The following is a 27,768-nucleotide window of genomic DNA, read 5'->3' as shown; positions in this document are numbered from 1 at the left end:
GGTCGGCCTTCGCGGTCAACTTCGCCAGATACACCAATAGTGCCTCAGCCTCTTTTTCTTTTCTATCTCTATGGTGGAAAGGGTGCATTTTTCTTTCATCTGCAGTCAAAACTTTGATTATTTAAGGCGCGAAAGTTTCGCGGGAGTTTTGCTACCTATTCCGATATAATAATGGCCTTGTAATTTTTAAGACATAACTAAAATATTTCAAAGAAGTTTTGCATTTCAATTTAAAATTCCATTTAGTCATGAGTTTTACCTCTTATTTAAATTTACAAGAACTTGGAAAGCCAAAAGCATTCAAACAAAATGGTAATATTATTAAGCCTTGGATTTATTGTGCTTTTATTACTTGAAGTTGAAACTTCACAATCAGAAGAGTTGTATTAAAAAATATAAAACTTAATGATGAAATAGCCTTAATTTATGTGAATTATAGAATTTCAAGTTTACCCAAAAATAATTAAGTCGAATAAATTTACTTTAAGACTAACAAAAAATACCTAAATCCAACTTGATACTAAATTTAAATTTGTCAAACATAACTCATTCTTATTATTATAACCATAAGTCTATAATATTGTTCAATATTGTAACAATATTATACACTTATGTTATAACGTTATTGATTTGAAAGAAAATTTACATCATTTAAACTGGAAACTGGTCTAGTTGCTCTGAGTGTAAAATTTGCTTTTGTAAAATACATTGTCTTTTGTCTAATTTAGTTATTCATCTTGGGTTAAGACTTGCATTCTCTTTGTATTGATTTAGGTTATATCAGTGATGATATAAGTTTTATTCTGAAACGTCTACAATGTAATTTGGAGGATGTGTTTTTAATACCAGGCCAACAGGTATGATATTTATTTGTGTACTATTTTAAACTAAGTTTCTTATGAGGAAATGGGTTTTTTTTTTTAAACACTAGGCATCATCCGCAGTTCCTCCGTTTCAGAGCAGATTTTGTCCAGGTTAGTAATATTGGTTGTGAAATTGCTTACAATACTTTGTCAGAACACAGAAATTCATGATCAAATTATTATTATCGAAAATAGAATCAGGATATCAAAATATTTATTCTTTGGCCAGTGAAGAAGGGAAAGTACTGTTGCTCGACTCTGACAAACCATTAAAGAAAAGCCTTCTCAGCCGTAATTATTTGAATAATTGATATTTTCTAAACCCTTCTTATTAACTAAATAAAGCCGTAATTATTTGATTAATTGATATTTTCTAAACCTTTCTCAATAACTAAATAAATATTCTGTAGAATGGATTGCGCATGACAATGCCGTATTTGACCTATGTTGGGTTGGTCATGACAGGCTTATCACTGCATCGGGTGATAAAACTGCTGTTTTGTGGGATGTGATATCTCGTAAGCCGGTTGCAGTTTGTAAGGGACATGGCTGTTCTCTAAAAACATTATCAGTTTCTCCCTCAAATCCCAGTAAGATATTATTTTCAATTGCACCAGTTCTAAAGTGATTGCAATGCAATGAGCAATATCTTTTCATTTGCAAGGTATTTTTGCCAGTGGTGCGAGGGATGGTAATATTATGTTCTGGGATGTCAGGTGCTTTGCAGAGGGTAAGTTTTAAAAATTCGCTTCTCCTAGTGTTTAAAAATCATATATACTATTTGAATTTTACAGGTTTGACTTGTAATCCCAAATATTTCATTGGAGATGCCCATGATGGCACATTGGCCCAAGGAACACCAAAACAGAAACGAAGAAGGTTTTCTCGAACACCGAGAGTTAATGTAATTCAACTTTTTAAATCCACATATCAACAATTGGTACGAGTTGATAATAAACCAAAATTACTTTCAGAATCCGCTAAATAGTATTACGTGTGTACAGTTTCAAGATGAAAACATACTACTATCCAGTGGGTCTTCAGATAGGTAAATTACCTTGTGGCTTTATTTATCTAAATAACATCTGCAATTTACAATCCGAAATCCTTTTTGCAGGAAAATAAAGGGCTGGGACATGAGGTTTCTTTCATGCCAGAAAAATTTGGAAAAAACCCCATTGGCCCCGATTGAGCTAGATTATCCAGGAAGTTGTGTTAGATCTCATGGTGACATTTGTTTTATCTTCTAGCTTGAATTCTACCTAATTAAAACTCACTTAAATTTTGCGTAACATAGGTTATACTAGTCTTGTATTACATCCTGAGAAAACCTCTTTTTTTGGAAATTGTACTGATGGTGTTATATATCAATACTCGTGCAGCAATAAAATGCCAAAACTGGGTAAGATTGCATTATATGCGATTTACTCTTAATTTTTATCAACTTGTCTAATGCAAGGTTTTATATAGTGTCCACCTACTATGGGCATAAGGTGGGATCCTTTTTTGTTAAAATGGACATCAGTAATGATGGAAAATACATTCTGAGCGGGTCTAGTGACAGTTACGCTTATATTTGGAAGTTATCCAATCCTGGAGCGCCTCTTTTAAGGTTGACTGGTCATGACGCTGAAGTGACTGCTGTAGCCTGGTGTCCTACAGACTTAACCAAAGTATAAAATAATATAAATTCAAAAATGTTAAGGGCTTAACGATACTTTGTCTTCTCAGATAATAACTTGTTCCGATGATGATAAAGTATTAAATTGGAGTCTGAGTTTCAGAAATGGCTTATCTCAATCTGACTTGAACCCAATTGTTGGAAAAGCTGAAACTATTGACCCTAATGGTAATTTAGGCAGTATTTTGGAATAATTTCTATTCGATTTTAAGAACTATTTTTTGTAGATATCACTTGCCCACGAAAAAATGAAAAACAATCAACCGTTGAGCGGATTATCCCTAGTGTTTTAATGTCCCCCATTACACCAAGTTCCAAGTCAAAATTAAACTCTCCAGCACTCACTCAATGGTTTACTCCAACTTCTGCGAGAAGTAACAGACAAAATGAACCAACTCCACCAACAACTCCATCAAATACAGAAACACCTGTGAAAACTCAGAGCAGAATGGCCTTGTGCGATTTAAGTTTGAAAAATAACGTGAACTCCCCTAGTATGGAAAGTTTTATGTCAATGAAGAAACGCGTCTTAGAGGAACAAAAACTGTTAGCTGCCAACAGTAAAGGAATACGCAGAACATTGGTTTTAGAAGTGACTTCCAAAGAAGATGTACCATCAACAAGTTCGCTGTTAAATGTCAAGGAAAATGTTAAAGAAAGTGCTTCACAACAAAACACTTTGGAAGTGCGTACGCCTCGAAAGTCTCCAATTAAAAAAGCTCAATCACCAAAGAAATCTTTAAAAAGATGTCAAAAGTCATGTGTAAGTATAAATTTTATCGTTTTTTACCAGTTATAATATTTTGGTTGTGTAATGAAGTTGCTTATTACGGCATTTTTAATTTTAGAATTCATCTAAGAAACCATCATACAGCATTAAGCACTTTTTTACCGTTATTCCAACGTCTAAAAATGTGTAGCTAAGCCAATGTTTTAAATTCCTAATCTACTTAAATTTTTAAAATTTCTCTGCTTGAAATATGAAATTTTAAAACCTTTTATTTTTTTAAACACAATAGACAAAAATTTTAACTTGTGATATGTTGACGGGCATATTCCCAAATTAGAATAGCACCACTCACATGAACATTTAAGGATCTTATGACCCCTTGTTGAGGTATTTCTACACATTCGTCTAAAAGATGAATCAGTTCCACTGGTAAACCTTCCTTCTCATTGCTGTAATATATTATATTTGCTCTGAAATGTTCTAAATTTCTTAACTCAAAAGTTAAAATTTACCCTAATAACAACAATGATTTTTTGGGAATGTTATAGTTTGTCAAAACTTTACTATTGGCTGTTTGTTCAACTCCGATTAAGACATAGCCTTTTTGCTTCATTTCCAACAAATAGGAATTCATTTGATACGGCTTAACCTGAAATGTTACTTGAATTTTAACTTCTAGAGAAATAATTTTAATATTCTACTAGTACCTCTTTGATTGGTATCCATTTCTCTGCTGTAACACTCAAATTTTGAAATTGTCTATCTTCCGCAAATCGTAAATTTCCTATAACATATTCGGACACTCCAAATACCTCACAAGTTCGGCACAACCCTTTGGCATAGTAACATAACTGTTTTATTTTGTATAAAATGTTAGAGAAATAAATTTTTTAAACAAACCTCCCAGATTTGGAGCTTTGTCAATCAAACTAGCAACAACAATTAAACCCTCTGAATTAAACTTTCTTTTCCCTGATAAACCCATAGTGAAATCATTTTCCTCATAACTTAGATCAGGGATCATTTGTTTCCAGGGTGTGATTTTCTTTTGAAAATTTGTTCCACCCTCGCTGACATCATTAGATTGCGCAAAGTTTGATGCTAGAATGGAATCACATAATTTACAAATTTTAACTTTGATATAGGCTTGCCTACCATTAGATTTTGTAACCCATGCCCCTGGATCCAAAGTTTTGAGTTCCTTATTTTGACTAAATATTGGTATTATATTCTGAGTCAATTTGAGCTTAACCATGCTTTTGGCAATTAAATCGGGTTCAATCCATTCATCACATGAAAGCCTCGTTAATTTTGGCAATATGTAAAATATGGTCTAAAAGGAATTATCAAAGTTAAAATTGCTTTAAGTAAAAAATAAGCCAAACTTACCTCCAAGCAAAAATCTGACTCGGGATTGAATACTTTGAAGTAGAAATCTTGCAACATTTGGCTTACGTTTCTCGAGACATTGCTTTATATGGAATAAATAGTTTTAACAGCTATTGTATACCATATATATAATTTTTGTGAGTTACCCATTTTCATGGCAGACAACAAGAGCATCATTAATATTTTTAAATTCCTTTAAAAATGATTCTAATTTCAATTCTTCAGCTTTCCCCCAAATTTTACTAAAAGCTACATGAGCATATATCCTGGTTGTAAAATGTTGGCCCATGCACCATGGCAAAGTAATGCTAGTAAACTCTCTTATCTTGGCTTCGTCAGTTTTCTTTAATCCTTTGGTTAATTGAACTATTATTGCTAGGAAAGAAGCGATGCACCCCACCCTTTTGTGGGCAGACTGAAATGAAGTTGCTTCGAAATTAGTATACCATAATTCCTGATCATATAAAACTGCCATTAATATACGTACCTTATTCATGGCCTTAATGAATTCTGGCAGTAAATTAGGGTGAGAGTGTAAACACTTTGTGACAAACCACTCTTGTAAATACCTAACGGATGGTTGCTGAGATTCCTCAGCTAATGTTTCATATATTACATCTAAGATTTTACGTTTGTCTTCCTGCAATGGAAAAAACAGGGAATATAACCATGAACATTTGCTATTAAAGTCTTATTATGTAATACTTCTAAGAGTAGATGTTCCAACAAGAGAATAGCTTGCCAAGCACGGTTTTTCACCCTATGAATATACGAATTTCCAAAATGTCTTTTTCTTTCTGCTGTAACCTCATTTTCTTTTATAATCAACTCTTTAGCTATATGACACGCAATTTGGACATGCTCAGGGTTGCTTTTAGACAAATGCAAAATAAAAGCCATTCCTAAACACCTCGTTTCAGGATCTGATAAGTGATCGCTAGAAAAACAAAATATGAACTTACTTATATCACTACATATATCGAAAAATTCAGGTATGTTTTACAACCTTTTAACTAAAACATTAGTTGATATCTTATCCTCTAACGAAGCAATGTACTTTGATAAATCAGAAACTGCCCTATAGTGTTGTAAGAAAGAAAATGTAAAAAAGACCACTTGCGCAAAATGTAATTTCATTACGCAACCTTTGGTCCTTCCTATGAACGGAACCAAAAATTACAGCATCTTGCATCATTTGCAAATAATTAGCAATTTCTTGGTGAATCAAGTCACCTTCCATCCACATTCTAAGGCAGTGTTCCACTAACATGTTAAAAATACCACTGACTCCTTCTCCAATGGTGTGAAATTCTTGAGCCTGTTAAAACATTTTGTAAGTTTAAATATAGTAATGACTATCTAACTGATTATTAGCAACAGTACTTTGATTTGCAGATATTCGGTGTGTTGGGCCATTAATATTGGGTTGTAGGAAGCTGAAATAAAAAATTTCAATGCTGGCCGGAAAAGTTCATTCTTCTTGACTTCCAAACATGTTCTCCAGCTCATTTTCAAACAGTCCAAAACAACTGTTTTGCTTTTGATCTAAAAATGTAAGTATATAATGAAAGTTGTGAAAGAATTAGAATTTCAGTCACAATATCTACCATAATCAGGAGGTCTTTGTGAGATTTTAATACTGGAATCAAAACATCATGAGATCCTGTTTCCAAACTTTCTAATGACAAATGTGCCAAATGAAGCGCCATTTTGGCATCCACCTTTTGGTTTGTTAAGAACCAATGAATACAGCACCAAGCACTATTTAACGCAGTTGTCGCTAACTGTTTTTCTACAGGTGACTTGCTGATTTGATACCAAAGTGATGAGTTTTATAATTATGCTTATTCACTTAAATGCATACCAGAGTTGTTTCGGTTTGGAAATGAGCTCGACAATGGAATCGGTTTGGAGGATACTTGATATCAGGCCAATTATGTTTGCTCCCAATTCCTGAGGACAGTCCGCTGTGAGAGTGCAACATAGTGAAAGACAACGCCAGGCACAAAAAGTATATGGAATTGATAACTATTTAAAAAAAAAATTGTTAGAAAACATAAGCAAGCATAAAAAATCATTCGTAAATTATTATACTTCTAGTTTACCTTATTCTGCAAGATTGGTCTAATTATATGGCTAAGCCTCGATATAAATGTTGGTATAGAAGAGTATAGTTCATCTTGCTTTAAGAGCAACGTTATTGTATTTATGTACAAGTTTAGTTCCTCCAAATTCTGTTGATTGTAATAAATAATTGTTTTGGTTCCATTTTCCAAACAGTGTATTTGATAAAATAAATACAGACTTTGGAGTTGATGACTTTTGTAGCTAAGTAACCCAGTATATCCTCAACTCCATCAATTAACCTAAGTATAGCTTGACAAATCACAGATTTCTTGAGACCTTCAGAAGTGTTGTAGGGCTTACCCTCTTGTAAAATTGAGCTTAAAAATTGCATAGCTTTGTCAAACTTCCAACCAGACATATAAGCTCTAGAATGGGCTGTTATCATAATTTCTGTTGTTTCCACAAATATTTCTCTCCAGCAAAAATTGCTTGCAAACGTTGCATCTCCAATTAATACTATCATTCGTGCTAATCTATTGCATTCCAGTTTATCCACAATTAATGGCGTATTGCTCTCTAAATCATTCTCTTCAGGAATATCATTTTGATACAAATGTTCCACTTCATTTTTACAGAACTCAAGAGCTTGATTTACAGTCAGCATATCATTGATGTTAGATGAGCTTTTTAAAAAGTGATTCTGCAACCAAAGAACTGTATCGCGCCAAGATACAGTACCTCTTTTGAAGCTTTCACATTGTTTAAATACAGCCAAAAGATGGGAGAGCTCAGTGTAAGTAATTTCTTTCTGTAAAAATAGACATTGAATGAAGTAGTCACAATATGGGGATAAAATAATAGAAATATTACTGAATTCATAAGATGAAATGTCAATTGAAGTATTTTGCATTGAATAGCACCCCTTAAAAGTGGTTCTTGAGAGCGTAATACTTTGGTCATCAAATCTCTGAAAATATTAGGGCATAAGAATCTATAGTGTTAGAAATAAAATCAATAGCTGTTACTTAAGCGGTTTGAGACAAGTTAACCCAATTAATGGTTTCTCTCTTAATGCACACAGAGCGTTAATTACGTAGAAAAGAGGAACACTACCCCATGCTATTTGACTAAGCTGGTTGATAAATTGGCCAAATAGTTGTACTGTGGAAAGAACATTCTACATGAATTAGGTGTCTTACAGTTAAGGGTATGGAATATTACCATTTATTTCTTCAGCACCAAACAGTTTATTCATAAAAATAACAAGTTGTTCACCAATTTTAAGGCATCCCTTGTTTTCTTCGTCTTGTTCCCTTATAAATCGTGATGTGTCATTTAAAGCTGGCAGTAAATAGAAAGATGTAAACTATAAGGGAAAAAAAATCGGTATTCAGCAGCCAGAAAACGCTTTCAGTAGACAAGAATGGAAAACTTACACATATTAAACTATCGTGAAAAAAGCCATCCTCTAATTCAAAGTTCTTATTTAAGAGCCAATTAATAACCCAACGTGTTGTGAAATTATTTTCATGGTTTAAGAGTCTTTGACAAATAATCCAAAGCCAATTAGGGTGTGTTAAAAAGTCAAATGAAGTATTTTTGGTTTCTTCAGAGTGATGCAACCAATTATCCAGTTTATGGAGAATTGGTTTAATTACGTGACCCTGTTTTTCCTCAAGAACTTCTAACATGATCAAAAAATCATTCCACAATTTAACCATGGCTTCGGTAAGATTTGCATCCCAATAAAACATAAAATGTTTCGCAGTTTCTGGACATTTTACAGCAAATGACTCCCTTTCATGCGTACAAACTTCTATAACTCTTTTCATGATGTACATGGCTCGTTTCCTTGTTGTATGGTTTTTGCTCAAAAATCCAAGGTGTAAAGCTTCCCAAAAAAGCACTTCGTGATGCAATTTGAAGTTGCATTTTACATGAATATCTTTTGATTGGCTTGTAGAAAAGTGGTAATCACATAAACAGCATAATATAGTTATGGCTGATGAATGTTTTTCGATAGCTTCTAAATTTTTATCCTTTTGAAATAAATTAGAAATGTGTTCCCAAGTTCTTTCGCATATGGTGGGATTTTTCCGTAAAAGGGGGAAGATATGAATTAGAATAAAAACAATGCTAGTAGGTTCTCCTCTATTAATTATTTCAAACGTCAAATTTTCTAAAGATTGGCCCATAGATGGTTGCGAAATTCTTTGGCACAATTCTAATAATGACTTAAAAAAGTATAGATAGTGTTGTAAGTTAGTGGGTATTTTCTGCTCATCCAAGATTTTAACCTTCTCCCAAATGAGAAGTATATTTAATTCACATTCTTTCAATGTTTCATCTGTGTGTAATTCCTTTTCGAAGTCTGAGATATGAAGTTTTTCGAGAACTAACATAAAAATGTCACATATGGGACTGAACAATTGAAAACTTGAAGAATTTAAGTCAATATTTTGATTATCAATCTCAAAATTCAGTCTCGCTTGCAGAGCTAGTTCACAAAATGACAATATCTTTAAATCTAATTCAAGTTCAATGCTTTCGGATTTTGTGGTTAGAAGGTCTTTTATAAAATCAAGATCTTGTGGGTGAATTTCCCATATATTGTCATTAATTTTTTCTGTCAAATTTTCCAGAATAGTATAACAAAGTGTTCTTATTTCATGGGGATATCGGTCTGCCAAAGTCATTTTGAACTGTATTTATTGAAATTAAACACCACCACTCCTGCTACTAGGCTGCCCAGTCGAACACTTACTGACAAGTGACCTTGAGCAGACGGAGATATCTTCAAAGGAGTCGCGATGACAACATTCGAATCTTATTGTGTAGTCAATTTGTATTTAAGGGAACAGTTTGACGGATAATGAATAGGGTAGAGGTAGAAGAGTACTATGAACCTGATGTATACGCGTTTTGATATGAAAGACCGTTACATCAGTACATTTGGATAACGTGGAAAAGGAGGACAGACAACCTCAAGGTTAGGACTTGTTCAGTAAGTTAACTTATGCGCCTCCTTTGACTATCCTATTTAGTTGACCTTTGACCTCTACCTTCAGTGGTACTTTATATAGCTTCCATGCAATACTTAATTTATCCCAAATTTTACATCATGAATTTGGAAGGTTTTTGTAAACAAATTAAAGATCATTTTGTCTCTTCTCATTTAGAAAGCTCAGAACTTTCTCAAAATGTCGTCGAAGACTATATTCGTAACTGGTGGTGCTGGTTATGTAGGATCTCACTGCATTGTTGAATTACTTAATTCTGGCTACGATGTAATTGCTGTAGATAATTTTGTAAATGCCACACCTGGTAAATTTTGTCTTAGTTTCAATTTAGTTGTATATCGAGCTTTAATTATAAAATTAAATTTATGTTTTAGGTAAAGAAGGTGGAAAACCGAAAAGTTTACTAGTTGTGGAAGAATTAACTCACAAAACACTGAAGTTTTATCAAGCAGATTTGATTAATAAAGAAGATATAGAAGCAATATTTCAAAAGGTTCGTATCTTTTTTGGATATAAACTAATGTGAAGGGTAGTTCTATATGGGGTTTCTATTTTAGCACAAAATAGACTATGTAATACACTTTGCTGCTTTGAAAGCAGTAGGAGAGTCCATGAAAATACCATTGGATTACTATAAAAATAATGTTGGAGGGACTGTTAATCTCTTAGAGGTATTAATATAACTTTTTTTAATTGATGAAAGTGTTAAATTAAAAACATTTAGGTAATGAGAAAAGAAGGCGTCAAAAACTTCATTTTCTCAAGTTCAGCCACGGTTTATGGCAAACCACATTATCTTCCTATTGATGAAAACCATCCCACAGGAACAGATGTAACAAATCCTTATGGTCGTACAAAATACTTCATAGAGGAAATTTTGAAAGACTTAACAAAATCTGAGAAGGTATATCTAATTTGGAGAATGAGGAAAAAAATTAGCTGTTAACTGATTTTAACATAACTTAGGGATGGAAAGTGTGTCTGTTACGCTATTTCAACCCAGTGGGTGCGCACCCATCTGGAAAAATGGGAGAAAACCCTCAAGGCACTCCAAACAATCTTATGCCCTTCATTTCCCAAGGTAGTTACTATGCATATTGATAAAATAGTTTCGATAAGTATTGTTATTACTCTTTATTAACAGCAAAATGTTTTTAAAAAAAAATTAATTAATTCCTTAAGTTGCTGTTGGACGAAGGAAAGAATTGCAAGTTTTTGGAAATGATTTTAACAGTAAAGATGGAACTGGATTGCGCGATTATATTCATGTAATGGACTTATCAAAAGGGCATCTAGCTGCGTTAAATAACATGGTACAAGATCCAGCTTCAGGGTTTAAAGTAAGAAAAAGTGTGAAAAACTGAAAATTAAAAAGACAAGTTCTAAGACATGCCTTCTTCAATTAGATTTTCAATTTAGGAACAGGTCAGGGAAATACTGTTTTAGAAGTAATAAAAGCTTTTGAAGAAGCTACCGGTGTTAAGATTTCTTATAAAATTGTGGGTCGAAGAGATGGCGATGTAGACCAGATGTACGCAGATTGCTCGTTGGCTGAGAAAGTACTGGGCTGGAAGGCTGAATTATCACTCAAAGATATGTGTAAGTATGAGCACAAGCATTTAATCCTTAAAAGGTTTTCAAAATTGTTGAATCAAAATAGGCCTGGATACATGGAGATGGCAGAGTCAAAATCCTATGGGATATGTCTAAAAACTATAATAGTCAATGTCAATATAATACTTCCATGAGTTATTCCTAAGTTTCAAAATAATTTATTGACCAAACCCCCCTGGCAAGTGCCTTAGGGAACAAATTCCTAATGAAAAATATATTTTTTAAATTAAATATGTGGTACTTAAAATAATGATTGCGAGCTGTTAAAGGGCAGCTCTTTGTGCTCTTAGCTAAACTTGGCATATGTTTGTTCTAGTCATATTAATGAATTTTTAATTTTTAGGCGTTGTTACACCATATTTTACTAAATTATTGGTCAAGAATCTTTTTTTTCTTAACCTAAAATTGGGTTTAGTAAAAATTTTTTCAATACAAAACTATTTTTTCAAGTTATATATACAACAAAAATGGTACGGCTAAAGTACCTTAAGAAAAATATAGCCACCTTGTTTAGATTGTTTTAGTTTTTTATCTTGGCTTAATTTTAAAAATGTATAGTCATTTATTGTAGTTTTTAAACTAATACTAGAATGCCAAATATTTCTTTTGAATATTACACTTCTCTCCCCCCCCCTCCTGCTTTAAATGCAAACATTGTTTGAAAATGTATTGAATCAATTATTATTCTAAGTTATGTTTTATATGAAAAGAATGATATTAAGATAATTGGATTTAATAAAATTATGGAATTGTTTGGTTACATTTATAGCAGTATTCTATATTTCTCTGTTCTGGGTACTTTGTTAATTACTATTCTACCATCGTAACTTAGAGATGCGAATAGCCAAGGGTCTGCCATTGACCACTCAACTGCATACACGCTGTCTTCATGCTCCTCATAAGTCATTATCACTCCGTCCCTTTGCACAGCTCTGTAAAAAAAGGTAACCTTGAAGTTTTGGACATGTTGGAAGCTGCACTGTGTTTAATGTACTTTTCTTGTTCAATTTCGGGGGGATTTTCATCATCTTCTACTAAATGACCAAATGGTTCTGAGGAAATTGACGCTACTCTAGATAATATAACTCTAGAATCACTGCTTGATGTCAGAACTAGTTGATCGTGAAAGTGATTGTATCTAATGCTCCATACCCTGAAATAGGTTTTAGCTATAAGCATATTTTTATAACGCTATATTAGATAATACCAATGGGAATGATCAGAAAGGGTTAGAACAGGAACTTGGGGACTTCTTATATCCCAAAATTTTGCTTGGCAGTCATCACCACATGTTGCCAAGTAATACTGTCTGTTTGGGTTGAAATCCAGTTCCCTAACTGTAGGGCTATGGGCATTTTCTATGCTCCATACTTGCCTATAACAACATAAGCCATCATGTAAATGCACTTTCTCAGTATTATAATGAAAATATTATTATTCACTGAGACGTTCGTAGATCCCAGCCTTTAATGGAACTATCAACTGCCGTTGCAATGATTGTGCAATTTTGATGAGGATTCCAACGGGATGCCAAAAACTTGGATTTGAGTTTATTTGTAGTGTTTAAGGAACTAACTAGCTATTAAGATAATTTCAACGTTAAAGAAACTTGTACCCCACTTATAATATATTTGTATTACCGTAGCTGAACCTTTATCATTGATATCCCATATTAGAATGTTATTATCTACTAAAGTCACAATTTGTTTCCCATCTGATGGATTCCATATAGCACTCTTCACTTCTTGTCCATATTCTCTGGTTTCTAATTTACATATTAATTCCAACGAAGGAAGAGAAGAATTATCTTCACTTGGGGAAGTATCATTAACAAGCTGGGTATTGGGAATTTTCCATATGGAACACGACATTTCGTATTTGCTGTCTTGAGCTATTATATGGTGTACTGTGTAAATGTTTCATTGCATTTGGGTTTTGGCACTATGTTATACAAACTTATATGATTGTAGCATGTTGCTAAAAGATCAGGATTTGTAGGAGAAGTACTCATATGCCAAAGCTCCCCCGCAGAATGTAAGAAAACATTTTTTGACATTACATTATGTTCTTCATCATATTGCAATTGATGAACCTGCAGAAAGTACAATTGTCTTTTTCGATAAACCATGTTTTTTTTTCAATGAATTTTCAATAGTATTTACCTGATTTTCAAACTTTAACGACTGTGTTCCAACCAGAAAACTGACGTTTTCAGTCTCTGCAGCCTGGGAAGTCAATGTTCTTGCCTTTTAAAATGAGAGGTTTTCGTTTGAAGAAAAAATGGTTGTTTACATAATTATTTTTGCATACTTGAAATTCTAGCCCATAAATGATCGGTCCGTCATCCTCCATTGTTCCGTTATAATTTATTTACTATTTATATATTTTAATGATAGCGTTGATAGTTTCTGAAATTCTTGTACACAAATTGAATACGTCACGTTGTAGCAGACGAATCTTATCATTATTCAAAATTGTTATTGGCTAGTAGTTTTCAAAGCTTGAGGTTACGTTTCAAGCGCTACAGAAAAGCTTGCGGTCAAAGAAGAAACAACTCATTTTGGCGTCGCTGTTGCGAGTGGAAAGGCTTAACGAGAGAAGTCGTGTACCTTTTCGAATCGGTACGACTTTATTATCAGGTTATTTTAATATAAAACACGGTTGCATAAGGAGGTCCAGTTAATTTTAAACCGTACTTCACTTTCCTTGGAATACTTCAGTGAAGCTGGCGTTTTAAGGTAATATTACTTTTATATCTTTGAGATCGCAATCACGCTCTGACTTTTCGTTAAATCGTGGGCCTAGGCTTAAGGGGTGAAACCGCTTTAAAAACACGAGTGATATCACCGATCGGGGAAATGTCAAAAATCGTCCGAAACATGCTTGAATATCGGGAGGCGTTTCATAAAGGCGATTTTATTGATAAAGAATTATAAATATGTCGTTCACTGCATGTCGTAAATTGGAGAAATGTGCTAGAATCGTTATAGGGATTGTAATAAATGGTTTATTTTTTTATTGAAACAGGGTCCTTGTTTTAGGTCTGTAAACATTGTAAGAGGGGCGGCGGTAAAAGAGTTTGTATCGCGGACGGCGCTAATTAAATTTAATATAATTTGGGAATTCTTCTCGACGAAGCTGGGTAAACAGAACGAAGAGTAATAGAATTACATAAATATTTTGGTTGGTTATCTAAGCCAAAGTGTATGGAAAAATTAACCAAGTGGAAAATTTATTCCCAAATGATATGGAGGGGACTTTGTAATGAAGATGGGCGTTTCAATGTAATACCCCTCTTTACTTTAAAAGAGTCACTGTAGTTTCGTAGCCACTAATTGTTTTAAAGAAGGGATTTTGGGTGTTGCGGAGCGTGGAAAAAAGCGAGGCTATTAGATAGATCACTGGAATGCTGCCAAAGTCTTTTTCGAAGGCCAAGAACTATTTACCGTACAGACCAATTTCATTGTTTTCATTAGGGAGCTTTATCCGAAGCCCCGTCCCCCGAAAGAATCGAAGTTTCTCAGCTCTTTTTTCGATAGTTCTCTAAATATCCGCCGGAAGTCCGACTAAATATCGTTCTTCCACTTCCCCGCGCTTCTTTCTACAAAATGTACGGTTTCCATATCCACCGTTATTTTTAATTTGTTATTACGTACACTCTCCTCGATTCGGAGAAACGTAGCAATTTTTATAATCGCTTATTAAAAGAGAACGCCATAATTTGCGGTGTTTCGAAAATATCCGCAATTTAAGTCGTCCAGTCACGTCTGTTATTAAATTAGTTTCGTTCGAGTAAAGGGAAAGAACTTTGACCTCTATGAAACCCCCACCCGAGTTATACCCTGCCAAGTCGGATCCTTTTCGGTTATTTTTCTCAGTAGTATTTTGACGGAAGTCGGAGACCCCGTTTTTTTAATTAATAGTAAAAAAAGAACGAAGCCACTTATGAAATACCAGCCGTTTTTTTCTTCCAAGAGAGGGAGGGGGGGGGGTCTAATTACCTCGGTACATTCCTCGGCGATGTCGAATTTTTTTACCTTTTTTATTTAGGCGCATTTGTGCACGCGAAGATTTTTTGCTTTATTTTTAAGAATATACGCAATTAGTATCCCCCCTTTTTTCATGAGATTTAATAATTCTCGAATGGAGGCTGAATGTTAACAGTGAAACTTTAGTTATTTTTGAGTGGAAGGGGTGAAGGCTGTAACCCACTTCGGCGTGATGTCTAGCCCTTTATGCCCTCAAAATCCTCATAGGAAATATTCTTGGGTTTCTAAGTATTTGAAGCAGTTAATGCGCTTTGAATCTTAATATCAGACGTGATAAATATCTTACGGTAGAACCCGCAAAGTCAGCGATAACTTGCTCGAAATTAAGGTTTAGATGTTTGGTTTAATATGTTAATTAACGAACTCGAGCTGAAATAAAGCGTAATAAGATTCCCTTTAGGCCTGGAATTCCCCTCCCTTTAATATTATATTACGTTACTATTTACAGTCGGTACCTTAAAAGATCTCGCGGCTTTTTATCTAGTATTTCTTTTTAGGTGGTTATTTCGGTGCCATCCTCCCCCGACAGAGTTATTCTCGGAAAAAAGGGTTGAGCTACGGAAGAGAATAAAGTTGATCAAATACATTCTGGTCCAAATTCGGGGAGACTTTTCCGCGTATAAAAAATAGAGATGGCAATAGGCCGGAGGCGCATCCGTAAATCGATTTGTATACATCTCGTCGTATTTTGCCGCCTAGAGCGCCGTCTGGCGATAACGGGACGAAGCACGCGTAATAGAAGCGTTCAAACGAGCAGTTTTCCCACTTTTTTGCCGCTTTTATTGAAGTCTTATCGAACTAATTCGAACGATTAATGAGCTTTGACGGAAGATCCTCCACTCAACAAGGCCGCTGCTAATTCTAAACCCTCTTCGGCAGCGTCCACTTTATAAACAATAGGAAGTCGCGTTTAACGCTTTGATTTATGGTAGAAGACCAACAATTTGCATTATCCATCTACTTCCGCGATCCTTTATCGTGAAGCTGCTTCATGAGAATGGGGAAAATATATCCATAATTTCAAACGATTTTTCAGGAGACCAGTTTTGAAGAAAAAAATAAATTTCTATTGTCTATATATTGTAATGTAATAGATTTAAACAATGTTCTTTAGATTGAATAAATTAAAGTATGCATTTATTAGAAAGAATATTTTGAGAGTAATTTAAGCGTTTCTTCTAGGGTTGGAAAGAACCAGGTTTAAACTGGTTTTAACCACCAAAATAAATCCACGGTTAAATCTAATTTTTTTTATTAAAAAGAATATTGAGAAATGAATTAAAAATACTATTTATTTCAAATAAAAATGCAGAATATAATACTCTGCATTTTTTATTTCAAAACGAAACTAGAACTTAACCTTCACTTTTTGTCGTCTGCTACGCCGCCATGTTAGGGTATAAAAGCAGGTAAATAAGTCTGCTATACCTCACAATGTAAAGATACTGTCACGCACAAAAACGCAATTTTGAAATCTGTGAATTTTACCATTTTCGAAGTAATTAAGCAATTTGAGCATTTTTTTTTATTTGTGGTTTTATACGGTTTAAACCCCCGGTTACAACTGGTTTTAACCATGGTGGTTTTTAATTTAAAAAAAAAAAGTTTTTTCCCCAACCCTGGTGTCTCAGTTTTAGGGATCGTTTTGATTGAATCTTAATGGGAATAGCATATTTTAAGACCGTGAGGTAGGCTGGAAGAAATGGCTAAATTCTTCCAAAAATATTCTTTTGAATTCGGTATTAATAACTGCTTTATTGGATTTATTTAATCTAAAAATTTTTCTTAAATATTTGGTTTTTTTAGGGGGAAAGAACTAACTCTTCGAGCATAATGTGATTGGGAAAAATTGTGTTAAAATAGTCATTCACCCTAAGTATACGTAAATATATTCGTGGTTTAAATAAATACACTTTTTAGCCTCGCTCCCAATCACATCACCCGACTCTCTAACACTAAGCTCATTCCCGTAAAAAAAAATCCATCTCATTGTTTCCCCAAATTCAGGGTGCCTAGACTTCCTATATTTTCCTATATTTTTAATGCCTTCCTATAAATTCCTATATTTTCACCTATTTTCGTATAATTTCACGGCCTTTTGAAAATGAAAGAACTTTTTTGTACGTATCATAGTCTCATAGAATAATTATAGTGAAAACACTGCCACTTTCGAACAAAATCTTGAAATGCACGTGCCTTGTAAATCCGCTTAGTGATACAATAATGCAAGAAAGCAATGTATAAAAAATATCAATATTCTAGGTGATTCGAGTCAAAGTATACCGATATGCAATAATTACCTTATTTTTCCTACATTTTCCTACTTGGTGTCCTATATTTTCCTATTTATCCTATAAAATTTTCAAAGCCTGGTCACCCTGCTTCCTATAGTTAATAATTTTTCCTATATTTCGATTGTATTCCTACCACTTCCTATAGTTTTACAATTTTCCTGTTTTTCTTACTTCGCGCTTTGCTTTCAATATAGTTTTAAAGTTTGATAGAAGGCGCTTAAAAACAGCTAGTTTTTTTTTATTAAAACACTAATTTAATTGGCTTTTGCGGCTGGCTTGTGTTTTAAAACGAAAATGTAATAATACTTTAATTTATTTATCTAGTCACTAAGTCTGTGATGGTTTCGTATTAAATGTAATATTATTATTAAATCTAAAGTTCCTTTAAAAGCATTGGTTTTATCTTTATTAAAATTATTCCTATAATTTCCTATAAATTCACATGAATGTTCCTATAATTTTGTTTTATCTTTATTAAAATTATTCCTATAATTTCCTATAAATTCACATGAACGTTCCTATAATTTTGTTTTATCTTTATTAAAATGGCTCCAATAATTTCCTATGAGATGACTATAAATTTCCTATTTTTCCTATCATAAATTGGAGGGTTTCATTTCCCCTAAGTAAATACATTCTTGATAAAACCAAATCAAAATATGAATATTTCTTTCCTTAATGAATCAAGTTGACATATTTAGTAGTAGTGGAGATATTTCTGTAAGACATACTGCTAGCTATCTTCGTCGATTTACGGGATAAATCTTTCAAATTTTCCGTGGAGCGTGTGAACGAAAATGCAACTCGTTTCAGGAAAACAGTCTGGTTCGAACAGGCCTGTAGAATTCTGACAGTCTTGGATTGTTCTTGTTGCTTTAAGATGAGCTTTTTACGCGACGGAAAAATGAAAAAATAATTTAGTATTTCGCGCAAAGAGAACTGGTGAATGTTTTGGAAATTAGTATTCAATGTGTGTTGTCTTAAAACTCTTCATACACATTTTGTTTTCGCGAAAGTTTAGTCTATTTTCTTTGGGTGGTGTAGGAGGGGGGGGGGGGTGCTCATTATACCGTAGATTTTCGAGCCATTTTCAAATCGGTACGAATTTACCTTAACGATTTTTCTAAACTACTTTATATTAGATCGTTAGTTTAATCTTATCGGCATAAATTTTACATTATACTTTGTTCACATTTTAGTAATAGTTAATCGATTTTCGTGGGGGACGTTCCCGTTTGTTGCCCCACCTGTCAATTTGAGCAAAGGTTTATTACAAACCAATTGTGTAGCGAATTGTGAAGCGGCAAAGACCCGATATTTTTCCAGCGCGCAGGGTGATCAGGGGCTTTGAAAATTTTATAGGAAAAATAGGAATTTTAGGGGATAATTATAGGAAACTAAATAGTCGAATTATAGGAAAATATAGGAAACTAAATAGTCGAATTATAGGAAACTAAATAGTCGAATTATAGGAAAATATAGGAAACTAAATAGTCGAATTTTAGGAAAATATAGGAAACTAAATATATTAAATATAGGAAACTAAATAGGCTAAATATAGGAAACTAAATAGGCTAAATATAGGAAACTAAATAGGCTAAATATAGGAAACTAAATAGGCTAAATATAGGAAACTAAATAGGCTAAATATAGGAAACTAAATAGGCTAAATATAGGAAACTAAATAGGCTAAATATAGGAAACTAAATAGGCTAAATATAGGAAACTAAATAGGCTAAATATAGGAAACTAAATAGGCTAAATATAGGAAACTAAATAGGCTAAATATAGGAAACTAAATAGGCTAAATATAGGAAAATAAATAGGCTAAATAAAGGAAACTAAATAGGCTAAATATAGGAAACTAAATAGGCTAAATATAGGAAACTAAATAGGCTAAATATACGAAACTAAATAGGCTAAATATAGGAAACTAAATAGGGTGGTAGTGCTTACACTAGATGTTTCATGACACGTACAAAAAATGTTTATCATTTTCAAAAGACGGTGGAATTCTAGGAAAATAGGTTAAAATAAAGGAAATTATAGGAAGGCATTTAAAATATAGGAAGTCTGGTCACCCTGAACGCGTGTTAAGCGTTTAGAAGTGTCCCCCCACCTTTTCCCCGGGCTCGAATAATCATCGTTTTCGGGCAGTTTTGACCTACTCTTTTTTTCGTTTGACTCGCGCCTTTCATCCGCCAACTTTTGTCTGAAAATACACGAGACACAAGTGCTCCGCGACTGGCGACTAGCATCCCCCTTCGTGGCGGTCTCCTCGGCGAGACTCGGTTTTGACGGCTTTCTTCGGCGGGCGTCAGTTGTCCCTTTCCAGAAACCGCGACGAATGCGTGGCTCGTGAGGGATTCCGTCTCGCCTTGTTCCGGGAATTAGTCTAGTCCCCTCGTTCTTTTATCGCGAGCTCTGCATCGGAAATTCAAGCAACAGTAAGATTTGACAATTTTACGCGTATTTATTCTATTAAATCTATTCCGACTCGCGAAAGATTATCACGAAAGACACTCGTTTTCCGCTGTTTTCCCCGGCTTTTTAGTCTAGTCATCCTTCCCTGACCATTCAATCAAGAGTAACGGAACGCGGACTGTACCACCGCGGCTGCCTTTCCGATTGGCTGCTATGTTTCGCCGCTTATCCCGTGTGTGTGTGCATGGACTAATTAACAACAGGGACGGCCCAGATCTATAACATTTCCCTATAAAGACCCCAAAAAAAAGTGTTAACGCGTTCAGCAGCGTTGCCAGGCAAATATTTTTTATCCTGGTGATTCAAACTTCATAAACAGGAAACAGATTTTTAACGGTTTGTTAATTAGTCCATGGTGTGTGTGTGCAGGGTTTCCATACGTCAGGGAAATCAGGGAATTTAGAAATGGGCCTATAAAGTCAGGGAAAAAGGTCAAGGAATTTTAAGAATTTAAGGCAGGAGGTTTCATTTTATTTTGACACTTTTTGAAGATCATTTTACTCAAGTTATCTGACAAATTCTATGATTATTATTTAGTTCCTTTAAAGTTTTGCTAATTTATTTAACGTTGCAATAATACTTTTGTTCTGAAATCTGATTTCAATTTATACACTTTTGATAAAAGTAAAATATCAAGCTAAAAATTGTCTAATTTTTTCTTTAAAAAGTCAGGGAAAGTCGAGAGGGTAGTCACTTAAGTAATCAGGTGTACGAATCATAGTTAACCACGGCAATTCACTTAAAATAATCACCGGAAATCACCGAAAAATTGTGAGTAATCACTGAAAATCATCGAAAACGTATGAGCAATTACTGGTAATCACCGATTTTTTGACGGAAATCAGTAATCAGTTGTACAAAATATTTACGAGTGACTATACCCCTCGGGAAAAATCTCTTTAAATGGTCAGGGAATAGTCAGGAAATTTGAATCTGAAATATTGTGGCAACCCTGGTGTGTGGTGTTTCCCGCCTGACGTGTATTTGGCGGGAAGCCGCTTTTCGACTTTCACCCGTTGATTTAATTAGACGAAGAAGAGCCTAATTTTAAAGGCTCTCCTTTTTAGTCCCCCCCCCCTTCCGCCGTGACTTGCCTTTCTTTAATTAAGTTAGCCTGAAGAAACCGTTTCAGCCAATTTGATTTTGGAAAAGGGAACATCTCTTTCTACCTTATTTGAAACTTGTGGTTTTTTACGTGCTTCTAATATTGATCTACGGATGGATCAAGGACACGTGTTCAGGGCTCCCAGAGTTCCTATAATTTCAATATGCTCCTATAATTTCCTATTTTCTCAAAATTGTTCCTATAAATTCATATTTTTTCGAAATTTTCTAGTTTTTCTATAGCTATATCCAGAAATTCCTATAATTTTAAAAATAATGTATTAGAAAACAGCCTTACCTTTTGGGAAAAATTTGCCTTCTAAATAGAAAACATCAAAGGTTGGGCTCTCAGAGTTCCTATAAATTTATATAATTTCAATATACTCCTATAATTTCCTATTTTTTCAAAATTGTTCGTATAAATACCTATTTTTTAGCTAAAATGCTCCTATAAATTCCTATTTTTAGCTAAAATGCTCCTATAAATTCCTATTTTTAGCTAAAATGCTCCTATAAATTCCTATTTTTAGCTAAAATTTTCCTATAAATTCCTATTTTTAGCTAAAATTTTCCTATAAATTCCTATTTTTAGCTAAAATTTTCCTATAAATTCCTATTTTTAGCTAAAATTTTCCTATAAATTCCTATTTTTAGCTAAAATTTTCCTATAAATTCCTATTTTTTAGCTAAAATGCTCCTATAAATTCCTATTTTTAGCTAAAATTTTCCTATAAATTCCTATTTTTTGGCTAAAAATGTTCCTATAAATTCCTATATTTTCTATGAAATTTCCTATAATTCCTACCTATAATACTTTTTAAAAAATCGCTGGGAGCCCTGCGTGTTATATATTGCGGTATTTAGTTGTACGTTTTAAATATTTTATGGCTGTAGGTATAAAATAAGCGAGGGCGGGGTTCGGTTATAAAATTGACGTTTAAAGAGGCATTTTATCAGTTAGAAATAGCTAAAGAGAATGTAAAGAACGGCGATCGTCTTGGTCGAAGAATGCTGGTTTTTTACGGTTATTCGGATGATTGCGCGAAGGTTCTCTGCCGAGTGTTTCCTCTCTTCGCTATTCCGTATAGTCGCCCTCAAATTGACCCATAAATGTTTGAGTCAGAAGATAGTAAATGGCCTCGTAAAAATTGCCTCAAATGGGCGCGAGGAAAGTCATCTTTCCAGCGCCCGAATCGCGGCCTCTCTGACGTTACCTTTTCAATGTAGATTTAAGAAGTGCGCGTGTTTTGGGGAATTGACGCTTTATTTACTTTGGCCATTTCATTCTACGCCGATCTCTTCGGTTTCTTTTAAAAGGCCGACTACATTGCTGTAGGGTCTACCGTTTTTTCACCGGAAGCTGGCTAACTGCGTGAGATGTGTACTATCCGTGCAGTCAACATTTCTAAGTTTTCCGTTTATTTCTCGAGATTTCTAATATTTATTTGGATTTGTCGACTTTTCTAATATTTATTTGGATTTCTTGATATTTCTAATATTTCTTGGGATTTATCGATATTTATAATATTTATTTGTATTTCTTGAGATTTCTCAATATTTATTTGTATTTCTTGAGATTTCTCAATATTTATTTGGATTTCTTGATATTTCTAATATTTATTTGGATTTCTTGGGATTTATCGATATTTATTTGGATTTCTAGAGATTTCTCAATATTTATTTGGATTTCTCGAGGTTTCTAATATTTATTTGGATTTCTCGAGGTTTCTAATATTTATATTTATTTCTTGATATTTCTAATATTTATTTGGGTTTCTTGAGATTTCTAATATTTATTTGGGTTTCTCGAGATTTCTAATATTTATTTGGGTTTCTCGAGATTTCTAATATTTATTTGGGTTTCTCGAGGTTTCTAATATTTCTTTGGGTTTCTCGAGGTTTCTAATATTTCTTTGGATTTCTCGAGGTTTCTAATATTTATATGGATTTCTCGAGGTTTCTAATATTTATATGGATTTCTCGAGATTTCTAATATTTATATGGATTTCTCGAGATTTCTAATATATGGATTTTTCGAGATTTTTATATATTTCTTTGGATTTTTCGAGGTTTCTAATATTTCCGTTTATTTCAATATTTCTTTGAAAATATTTCCTTTTATTTCTATATTTCCGGAAATATCGAAACCGTTTCCGTTTATTTCTATATTTCCGTTTATTTCTATATTTCCGTTTATTTCTATATTTCCGTTTATTTCTATATTTCCGTTTATTTACTAGATTTCCAATATCTCTCCTGGATTTCCAATATTTCCGGAAATTTCTTAAGTTGCTACCCCTTTGATTTAGATTTAAAGTTTTAAATATTTTGAATACTATATTCGGTAACCTTTTCAATATTCAAATATTTATTTATAACTGTTTTGGCTTTGCACCTGCCCGGTATTTGGGAGGGTTGTCTCTACAGTCTGATTAACCGTTTGGAAAATACTTAAAATGTTAGAAGCTACCGAAATGGACGTAAATTAGAAAGCTATATTTTTCGGAGATAAATAACCCCTATCTCGAATAGTATAAATATGAAATCAGCGGGTAAGTCGGGCATTCTTTCCGCGCATGTCAACGCGTTTATCCGCTTATCACGGTAGATAAGGTTGTAAAGTTGTCCCGGTTTCATTTATTGAAAAGTGGGAGGATTCCGGCCGAAGCTCGTCAGAGATATTACAGAATGGCTTCGCGTTTCGTTTCTGGCATAATTGCTTTCTACGGCTGTGCGAATACTCGGCCTTTTTTGAGGTCAATTACTCGAACTCGACCTCGAATAAGTAATTGGAGAATACTCGTCGATTACCGAGTACCAAAAAAATTGCATATTTATTACTCGAATAAGCTGCTCTCTAAACTCGTCGAGGATTTGTTTTTTCTAGTGTAGTAAGTCGGAAAATTTCCGGAAAATGAATATTTTCCGTATTTTTCCGAAAAAAAAGTTTTCATTCCATGATTAGTCTAATATTGTTTGCAAATTTAAATAAAGCGGCATTTTCGCCTAATTTTTTCGAATCTAAAAGTAAAACTAAACCTCTAGACTAGTGTAAACTGATTAACAATGTAACACTGTTAATGTTTTGTAGTATATTTACTGTTGTTATACATTTTATATCGATAAAAGTAAAAAAAATTAAAAACCCTTAATAAGTAATTTGTTTACATTTTTTATTTTTCCGAAACTTATCTGGAAATTTTTCCGCATTTTATTTTTCCGAAAAATTAACAGTAGTTTTTTCTTCGAAGTTTAAAGAGGGTTTTTGAAAACCTTTTAGGTACCTACAAAATTTTAATTAAAGGGAATATAACCTCAGGTTTTAGGTGTGGAACACCAAACTTCGACCATTTCCCGCTCCCTCCTATGACTTTAGATATTTTTGGCGCTGTTTAGTGACTTCCCGCCAAAATTGCTTACATAAAATAGCATAAAAAACATAAAAACGACTGGAGGTTATATTCCCTTTAAAGAAATATTTTTCAGCATTGAAAGTTACTTTATACTCCTTTTAAATTTAATTTTAAAATTATTCGAATAAAACCAGCTCCTAAACGAACTCGATAACCCTACTCTTTAAAAATATTACTCGAGGTTTTTTTTTAGTTACCCTACTCGAATAAGAGAAAGTTTCCCCTTTATCAAATACTCGATTACTCGACTCCATTTCAATATTTATCGACTCGATGAAAAAAATTTGATACTCGATTGCATAAAACCACTACTCGCGCGGCTCTATTGTTTTCTCTTTGATGTGCCGCTCTAGCTCCTTATTGAGTAGGGGGGAAAGGCGCGTTATTTGCTTAGCGGACAATTTCATTGTGAAGAGCCAGAGATAACTTACCTGCAATGTCTCGGAGCGTGATCTCCGACTGGAAACTTTCCCTCCAGGCGTTGCGGCTTTATTAGCGCGGCGCGCAAAAGGGAGGGAGTATATTTTCAAATAAAGGGCTTGTCTACGTTGTAAGCAACAATGCAATTTTGCTAAAACGTCGTTCGAACAACCCTTCTTTAACATTTAAAAATAGTCCCCTTCTTAATCATCTAAAGTGAAGTGGCGGAGAATCAGCCTCTTCGGATTAGTTTATTCCGGGGGCGCGTTTGAAGCCGGGAGGAAAGGGTAAAGTTTACGACGTAATGTTTGAGTTTCTAAAGTCACTTCGGCCTCATCCTCATTGCTTTGTTTGGATCCGTTACTTCATTAATGAACCTTATTTTTTCGCTAAACAGATTAAATTTAAAACAAAGTTTTTTTGCGTTTCGAAACTAAATGAGTATTTTTTATCGTAGTAGAATAATGAAACGGCTTCGTATATATTTGACCCGATTTTTGTAGGATGAACACGTGCCCTTGGGACTTCAGGGGTTTTAAAACGTCAAAGTGGAAGGGAAATAAATGTGAAGGGGACTTTTTAATCCCTCATTGTTTGTAGTCGTTATAAATGAACGTGGATTTAACGCGAAAAGTTTCGTATCTGACACCGAAACCGCTTACCGCGAGTATACTTTTGAGATTTGGAAGGAAATGAAGTGGGGGAGAAGGGTCAGTACTGTTGGCCTCGCTGTTAAAACACGTTGCTGTAATTAATCATTTTCGTCGCCAACAGTCTCGCTCAGAGACAGCGATGGTTTTTTTTTCAGCCGTCGAACCGATAAGCTAACTAATAAGTTCTCCAGGACTCTGTACAGTCGGTTTTGAGGGAGGAGAGGTTTCGGAGACGATTAATGAACGCTCCATATATTTTCTTTTCTTCTTTCTGCCGGAGAAATGTGCGAGGCCCAATAGATGCTTCAATAATCCTCCCTCTATTATTTCGGCTCTCTCCTTCGCCATCAAAACGGGATCACTAACAAGGAGAGTACCCGAGGTGTTTATTGCCGATTTTGTTCAAAGTCGGCCGTAATGTAGACCTATATGAGGTATGAAATTTACCAAAAGGAGACGTTGCACCTTGGACGAATAATTAGTGGACCCGAAACCAAATGGCGCGCTTGGTGCTTTTACGGCAGCGCCGCTTGTAGCGCCGTTGTGTCAAGTATTGGAAATATTTCTAGCCAAATACTAAACACGTGCCCAATATTAGCGGACGACGTCACTGTCGTCAAAGCTAACACCTTTATTTCCATTTTGACTAGCCATTTTTAAATTTATAATCTATTTAAATATTCACACAAACTATATGCAAAAACATTAAATCGAACTTCATATTTAAATTAATTAAATCATTACCCTTTCATTTTTATTCCAATACAATTACTACTGAATAATCTAAAGCCTTTTAAAATTCCAAAAGCCTCACTTCTATTAAAAACCGCAGAGCAGACGACATTTTTAGGCACGTGTTTTGTATTTGGATAGAAATATTTCGTAATTATCTTGGTAGGACCGCTGACGGGCGATGCAATTTGTGGAACCGGGTATTTGGCTTAGGTTTTGAGTCCAGTAATTATTCGTCCAAGGTTGCACTACCCATTCCATTTTCCATGGCAACTGAAAATGTTTTTGACCACTTGAAACGACAAATCTCCATTTAAAAAGCATGGGATTTTTTTTCGTAGGTAGTAACACCTACGAAATTTTTTTAATTGGAAAATCACAAAATGGGTAACTTGGACCACAGAACATTTTTGGGGTAAAATAAGGAAAACATTTCATTTTTGTTTTAAGTGGTCAAAAACATTTGCGGTTGCCACGGCAAATCGAATCATATAGGTCTACATTACGCCAAACTTTGAACAAAACCGGCAATTAACACATCGGTACTCTCTTAAATATTTTCGGTGGGTCGGTTATTACCTTTTCAAACTTAGACTTAAGCCACGGTCACCCTAGAGCGTAAAACCCAGTTTAGGTCGGTTTGAATGCAAATTTTGACCGCCGACGATAATTCTTAGTTCACACGTGCGAAATCCGAGTGACGAAATCGCTTCAGCCCGGTTCGGTTATAGCCAAAGCTTAACGTCATTTCAAATTATGACCAGAATTTTGAAAATACTTAAATGTATCCCAAAAAAATTAGTTGATCACGTTTACTATACATCCAGTAATATTATTTGTCATAATTTCGAATTTTATTCCCATTATTTTGGAAAATACGAGCAATTTACTTCCCCGCCTTGTCGTTTTGAAAGCGATTCTAAGCGAACCGACCAACACGAAGCGATTTCTCACGCTAGTTTTCAAACTAGTTATCTTAAACGAAGCGATTTTAGGGGTAAGTGTGAACCTGTCTCTATAAAACCGGGTTTAGGAAACCAAAGTTATTTTTCTCATCTGTATCAAAAGTAAATTTTGGTTCACTAAACCCGGTTTTATAATCGATGCTCGCTGTTGAAAAGCGCCCCTTATTTCTGGATCCGAGTAAATCCCAACTACCAAGGACCGTATAATAAGTAGCTTGCACGTCCCGGATCTGTCTATTAATACTTCGTAGCTAATTCGCCGAGGTACTGAATCGGTTTTTTAGAAGCGC

At 34.2% G+C, this 27,768-nt stretch overlaps 5 protein-coding genes across 8 annotated transcripts in view; 3 read left to right on the top strand and 2 right to left on the bottom strand.

Annotated features, from left to right (window-relative positions):
- The first annotated feature begins 88 nt into the window (after positions 1 to 88).
- Positions 89 to 4,169, top strand: l(2)dtl (WD40 domain-containing protein denticleless). Its single transcript, XM_090180512.1, has 14 exons — positions 89 to 312; positions 775 to 857; positions 932 to 974; positions 1,059 to 1,154; positions 1,274 to 1,453; positions 1,528 to 1,593; positions 1,658 to 1,767; positions 1,838 to 1,911; positions 1,981 to 2,090; positions 2,161 to 2,265; positions 2,334 to 2,536; positions 2,595 to 2,712; positions 2,772 to 3,307; positions 3,393 to 4,169. Exons 1-14 carry the CDS (start codon positions 249 to 251, stop codon positions 3,462 to 3,464), a joined length of 1,860 nt encoding a protein of 619 aa, XP_090036638.1. The 5' UTR covers positions 89 to 248; the 3' UTR covers positions 3,465 to 4,169.
- LOC149935477 (tRNA (guanosine(18)-2'-O)-methyltransferase TARBP1) lies at positions 3,541 to 9,557 on the bottom strand. The gene is made up of 21 exons (XM_090180511.1): positions 9,495 to 9,557; positions 8,167 to 9,413; positions 7,952 to 8,096; positions 7,756 to 7,891; positions 7,601 to 7,697; positions 6,969 to 7,538; positions 6,769 to 6,897; positions 6,528 to 6,691; positions 6,271 to 6,469; positions 6,047 to 6,208; positions 5,809 to 5,981; positions 5,670 to 5,741; positions 5,369 to 5,600; positions 5,151 to 5,303; positions 4,810 to 5,078; positions 4,664 to 4,745; positions 4,430 to 4,607; positions 4,175 to 4,375; positions 3,982 to 4,106; positions 3,787 to 3,923; positions 3,541 to 3,723 (listed from the first exon to the last, which is right to left on the bottom strand). The coding sequence occupies exons 2-21, from the start codon at positions 9,130 to 9,132 to the stop codon at positions 3,573 to 3,575; spliced, it is 4,341 nt and encodes a 1,446-aa protein (XP_090036637.1). The 5' UTR covers positions 9,133 to 9,413; positions 9,495 to 9,557; the 3' UTR covers positions 3,541 to 3,572.
- Positions 9,480 to 12,130, top strand: Gale (UDP-galactose 4'-epimerase). Of its 2 annotated transcripts, XM_090180514.1 has the most exons (9): positions 9,487 to 9,734; positions 9,910 to 10,054; positions 10,125 to 10,243; positions 10,308 to 10,421; positions 10,475 to 10,654; positions 10,717 to 10,831; positions 10,933 to 11,090; positions 11,157 to 11,349; positions 11,411 to 12,130. In XM_090180514.1, exons 2-9 carry the CDS (start codon positions 9,931 to 9,933, stop codon positions 11,458 to 11,460), a joined length of 1,053 nt encoding a protein of 350 aa, XP_090036640.1. In that variant the 5' UTR covers positions 9,487 to 9,734; positions 9,910 to 9,930; the 3' UTR covers positions 11,461 to 12,130. The 2 variants fall into 2 exon arrangements, with proteins under 2 accessions (XP_090036641.1, XP_090036640.1); XM_090180515.1 differs by lacking the exon at positions 11,411 to 12,130 and having other exon boundaries at positions 9,480 to 9,734; positions 11,170 to 11,329.
- On the bottom strand, positions 12,082 to 13,949 carry LOC149935475 (EARP and GARP complex-interacting protein 1). Its single transcript, XM_090180513.1, has 8 exons — positions 13,675 to 13,949; positions 13,527 to 13,610; positions 13,321 to 13,456; positions 13,005 to 13,255; positions 12,807 to 12,943; positions 12,572 to 12,739; positions 12,359 to 12,517; positions 12,082 to 12,296 (listed from the first exon to the last, which is right to left on the bottom strand). Exons 1-8 carry the CDS (start codon positions 13,714 to 13,716, stop codon positions 12,128 to 12,130), a joined length of 1,146 nt encoding a protein of 381 aa, XP_090036639.1. The 5' UTR covers positions 13,717 to 13,949; the 3' UTR covers positions 12,082 to 12,127.
- Positions 13,894 to 27,768, top strand: part of LOC149935473 (synaptosomal-associated protein 25-like) — a 142,610-nt gene continuing 128,735 nt past the window's right edge. For 2 of the 3 annotated variants that reach the window (XM_090180523.1, XM_090180524.1), the window contains exon 1: positions 13,895 to 14,102. The gene's annotated coding sequence lies outside the window, so the exon portion shown is untranslated. Of the gene's footprint in view, positions 14,103 to 27,768 lie in introns of all 3 variants that reach the window. The other variant, XM_090180525.1, reaches the window with a different exon arrangement.

The sequence above is a fragment of the Leiobunum rupestre genome, chromosome 7 (assembly GCF_980474605.1).
Source record: "Leiobunum rupestre chromosome 7, qqLeiRupe1.1.hap1, whole genome shotgun sequence".
Lineage (NCBI taxonomy): Eukaryota > Metazoa > Arthropoda > Arachnida > Opiliones > Sclerosomatidae > Leiobunum > Leiobunum rupestre.
This window is presented reverse-complemented; position numbering and strand designations above follow the sequence as displayed.

Excerpts from the sequence above, each read along its gene's own strand:
- LOC149935477 (XM_090180511.1), bottom strand. The coding sequence starts at position 9,132 with ATGTTAGTTCTCGAAAAACTTCATATCTCAGACTTCGAAAAGGAATTA. Across the intron at positions 6,470-6,527 it reads TCCAAACCGAAACAACTCTG|CAAGTCACCTGTAGAAAAAC; the intron begins GTATGCATTTAA and ends GTATCAAATCAG. Across the intron at positions 4,107-4,174 it reads CAAAGCTCCAAATCTGGGAG|GGTTGTGCCGAACTTGTGAG; the intron begins GTTTGTTTAAAA and ends ACTATGCCAAAG.
- Gale (XM_090180514.1), top strand. The coding sequence starts at position 9,931 with ATGTCGTCGAAGACTATATTCGTAACTGGTGGTGCTGGTTATGTAGGA. Across the intron at positions 10,244-10,307 it reads TAGAAGCAATATTTCAAAAG|CACAAAATAGACTATGTAAT; the intron begins GTTCGTATCTTT and ends TTTCTATTTTAG. Across the intron at positions 11,350-11,410 it reads ATTATCACTCAAAGATATGT|GCCTGGATACATGGAGATGG; the intron begins GTAAGTATGAGC and ends GAATCAAAATAG.
- LOC149935475 (XM_090180513.1), bottom strand. The coding sequence starts at position 13,716 with ATGGAGGATGACGGACCGATCATTTATGGGCTAGAATTTCAA. Across the intron at positions 13,457-13,526 it reads CGTTAAAGTTTGAAAATCAG|GTTCATCAATTGCAATATGA; the intron begins GTAAATACTATT and ends TACTTTCTGCAG. Across the intron at positions 13,256-13,320 it reads AACATGCTACAATCATATAA|CTCAAGACAGCAAATACGAA; the intron begins GTTTGTATAACA and ends ACCATATAATAG.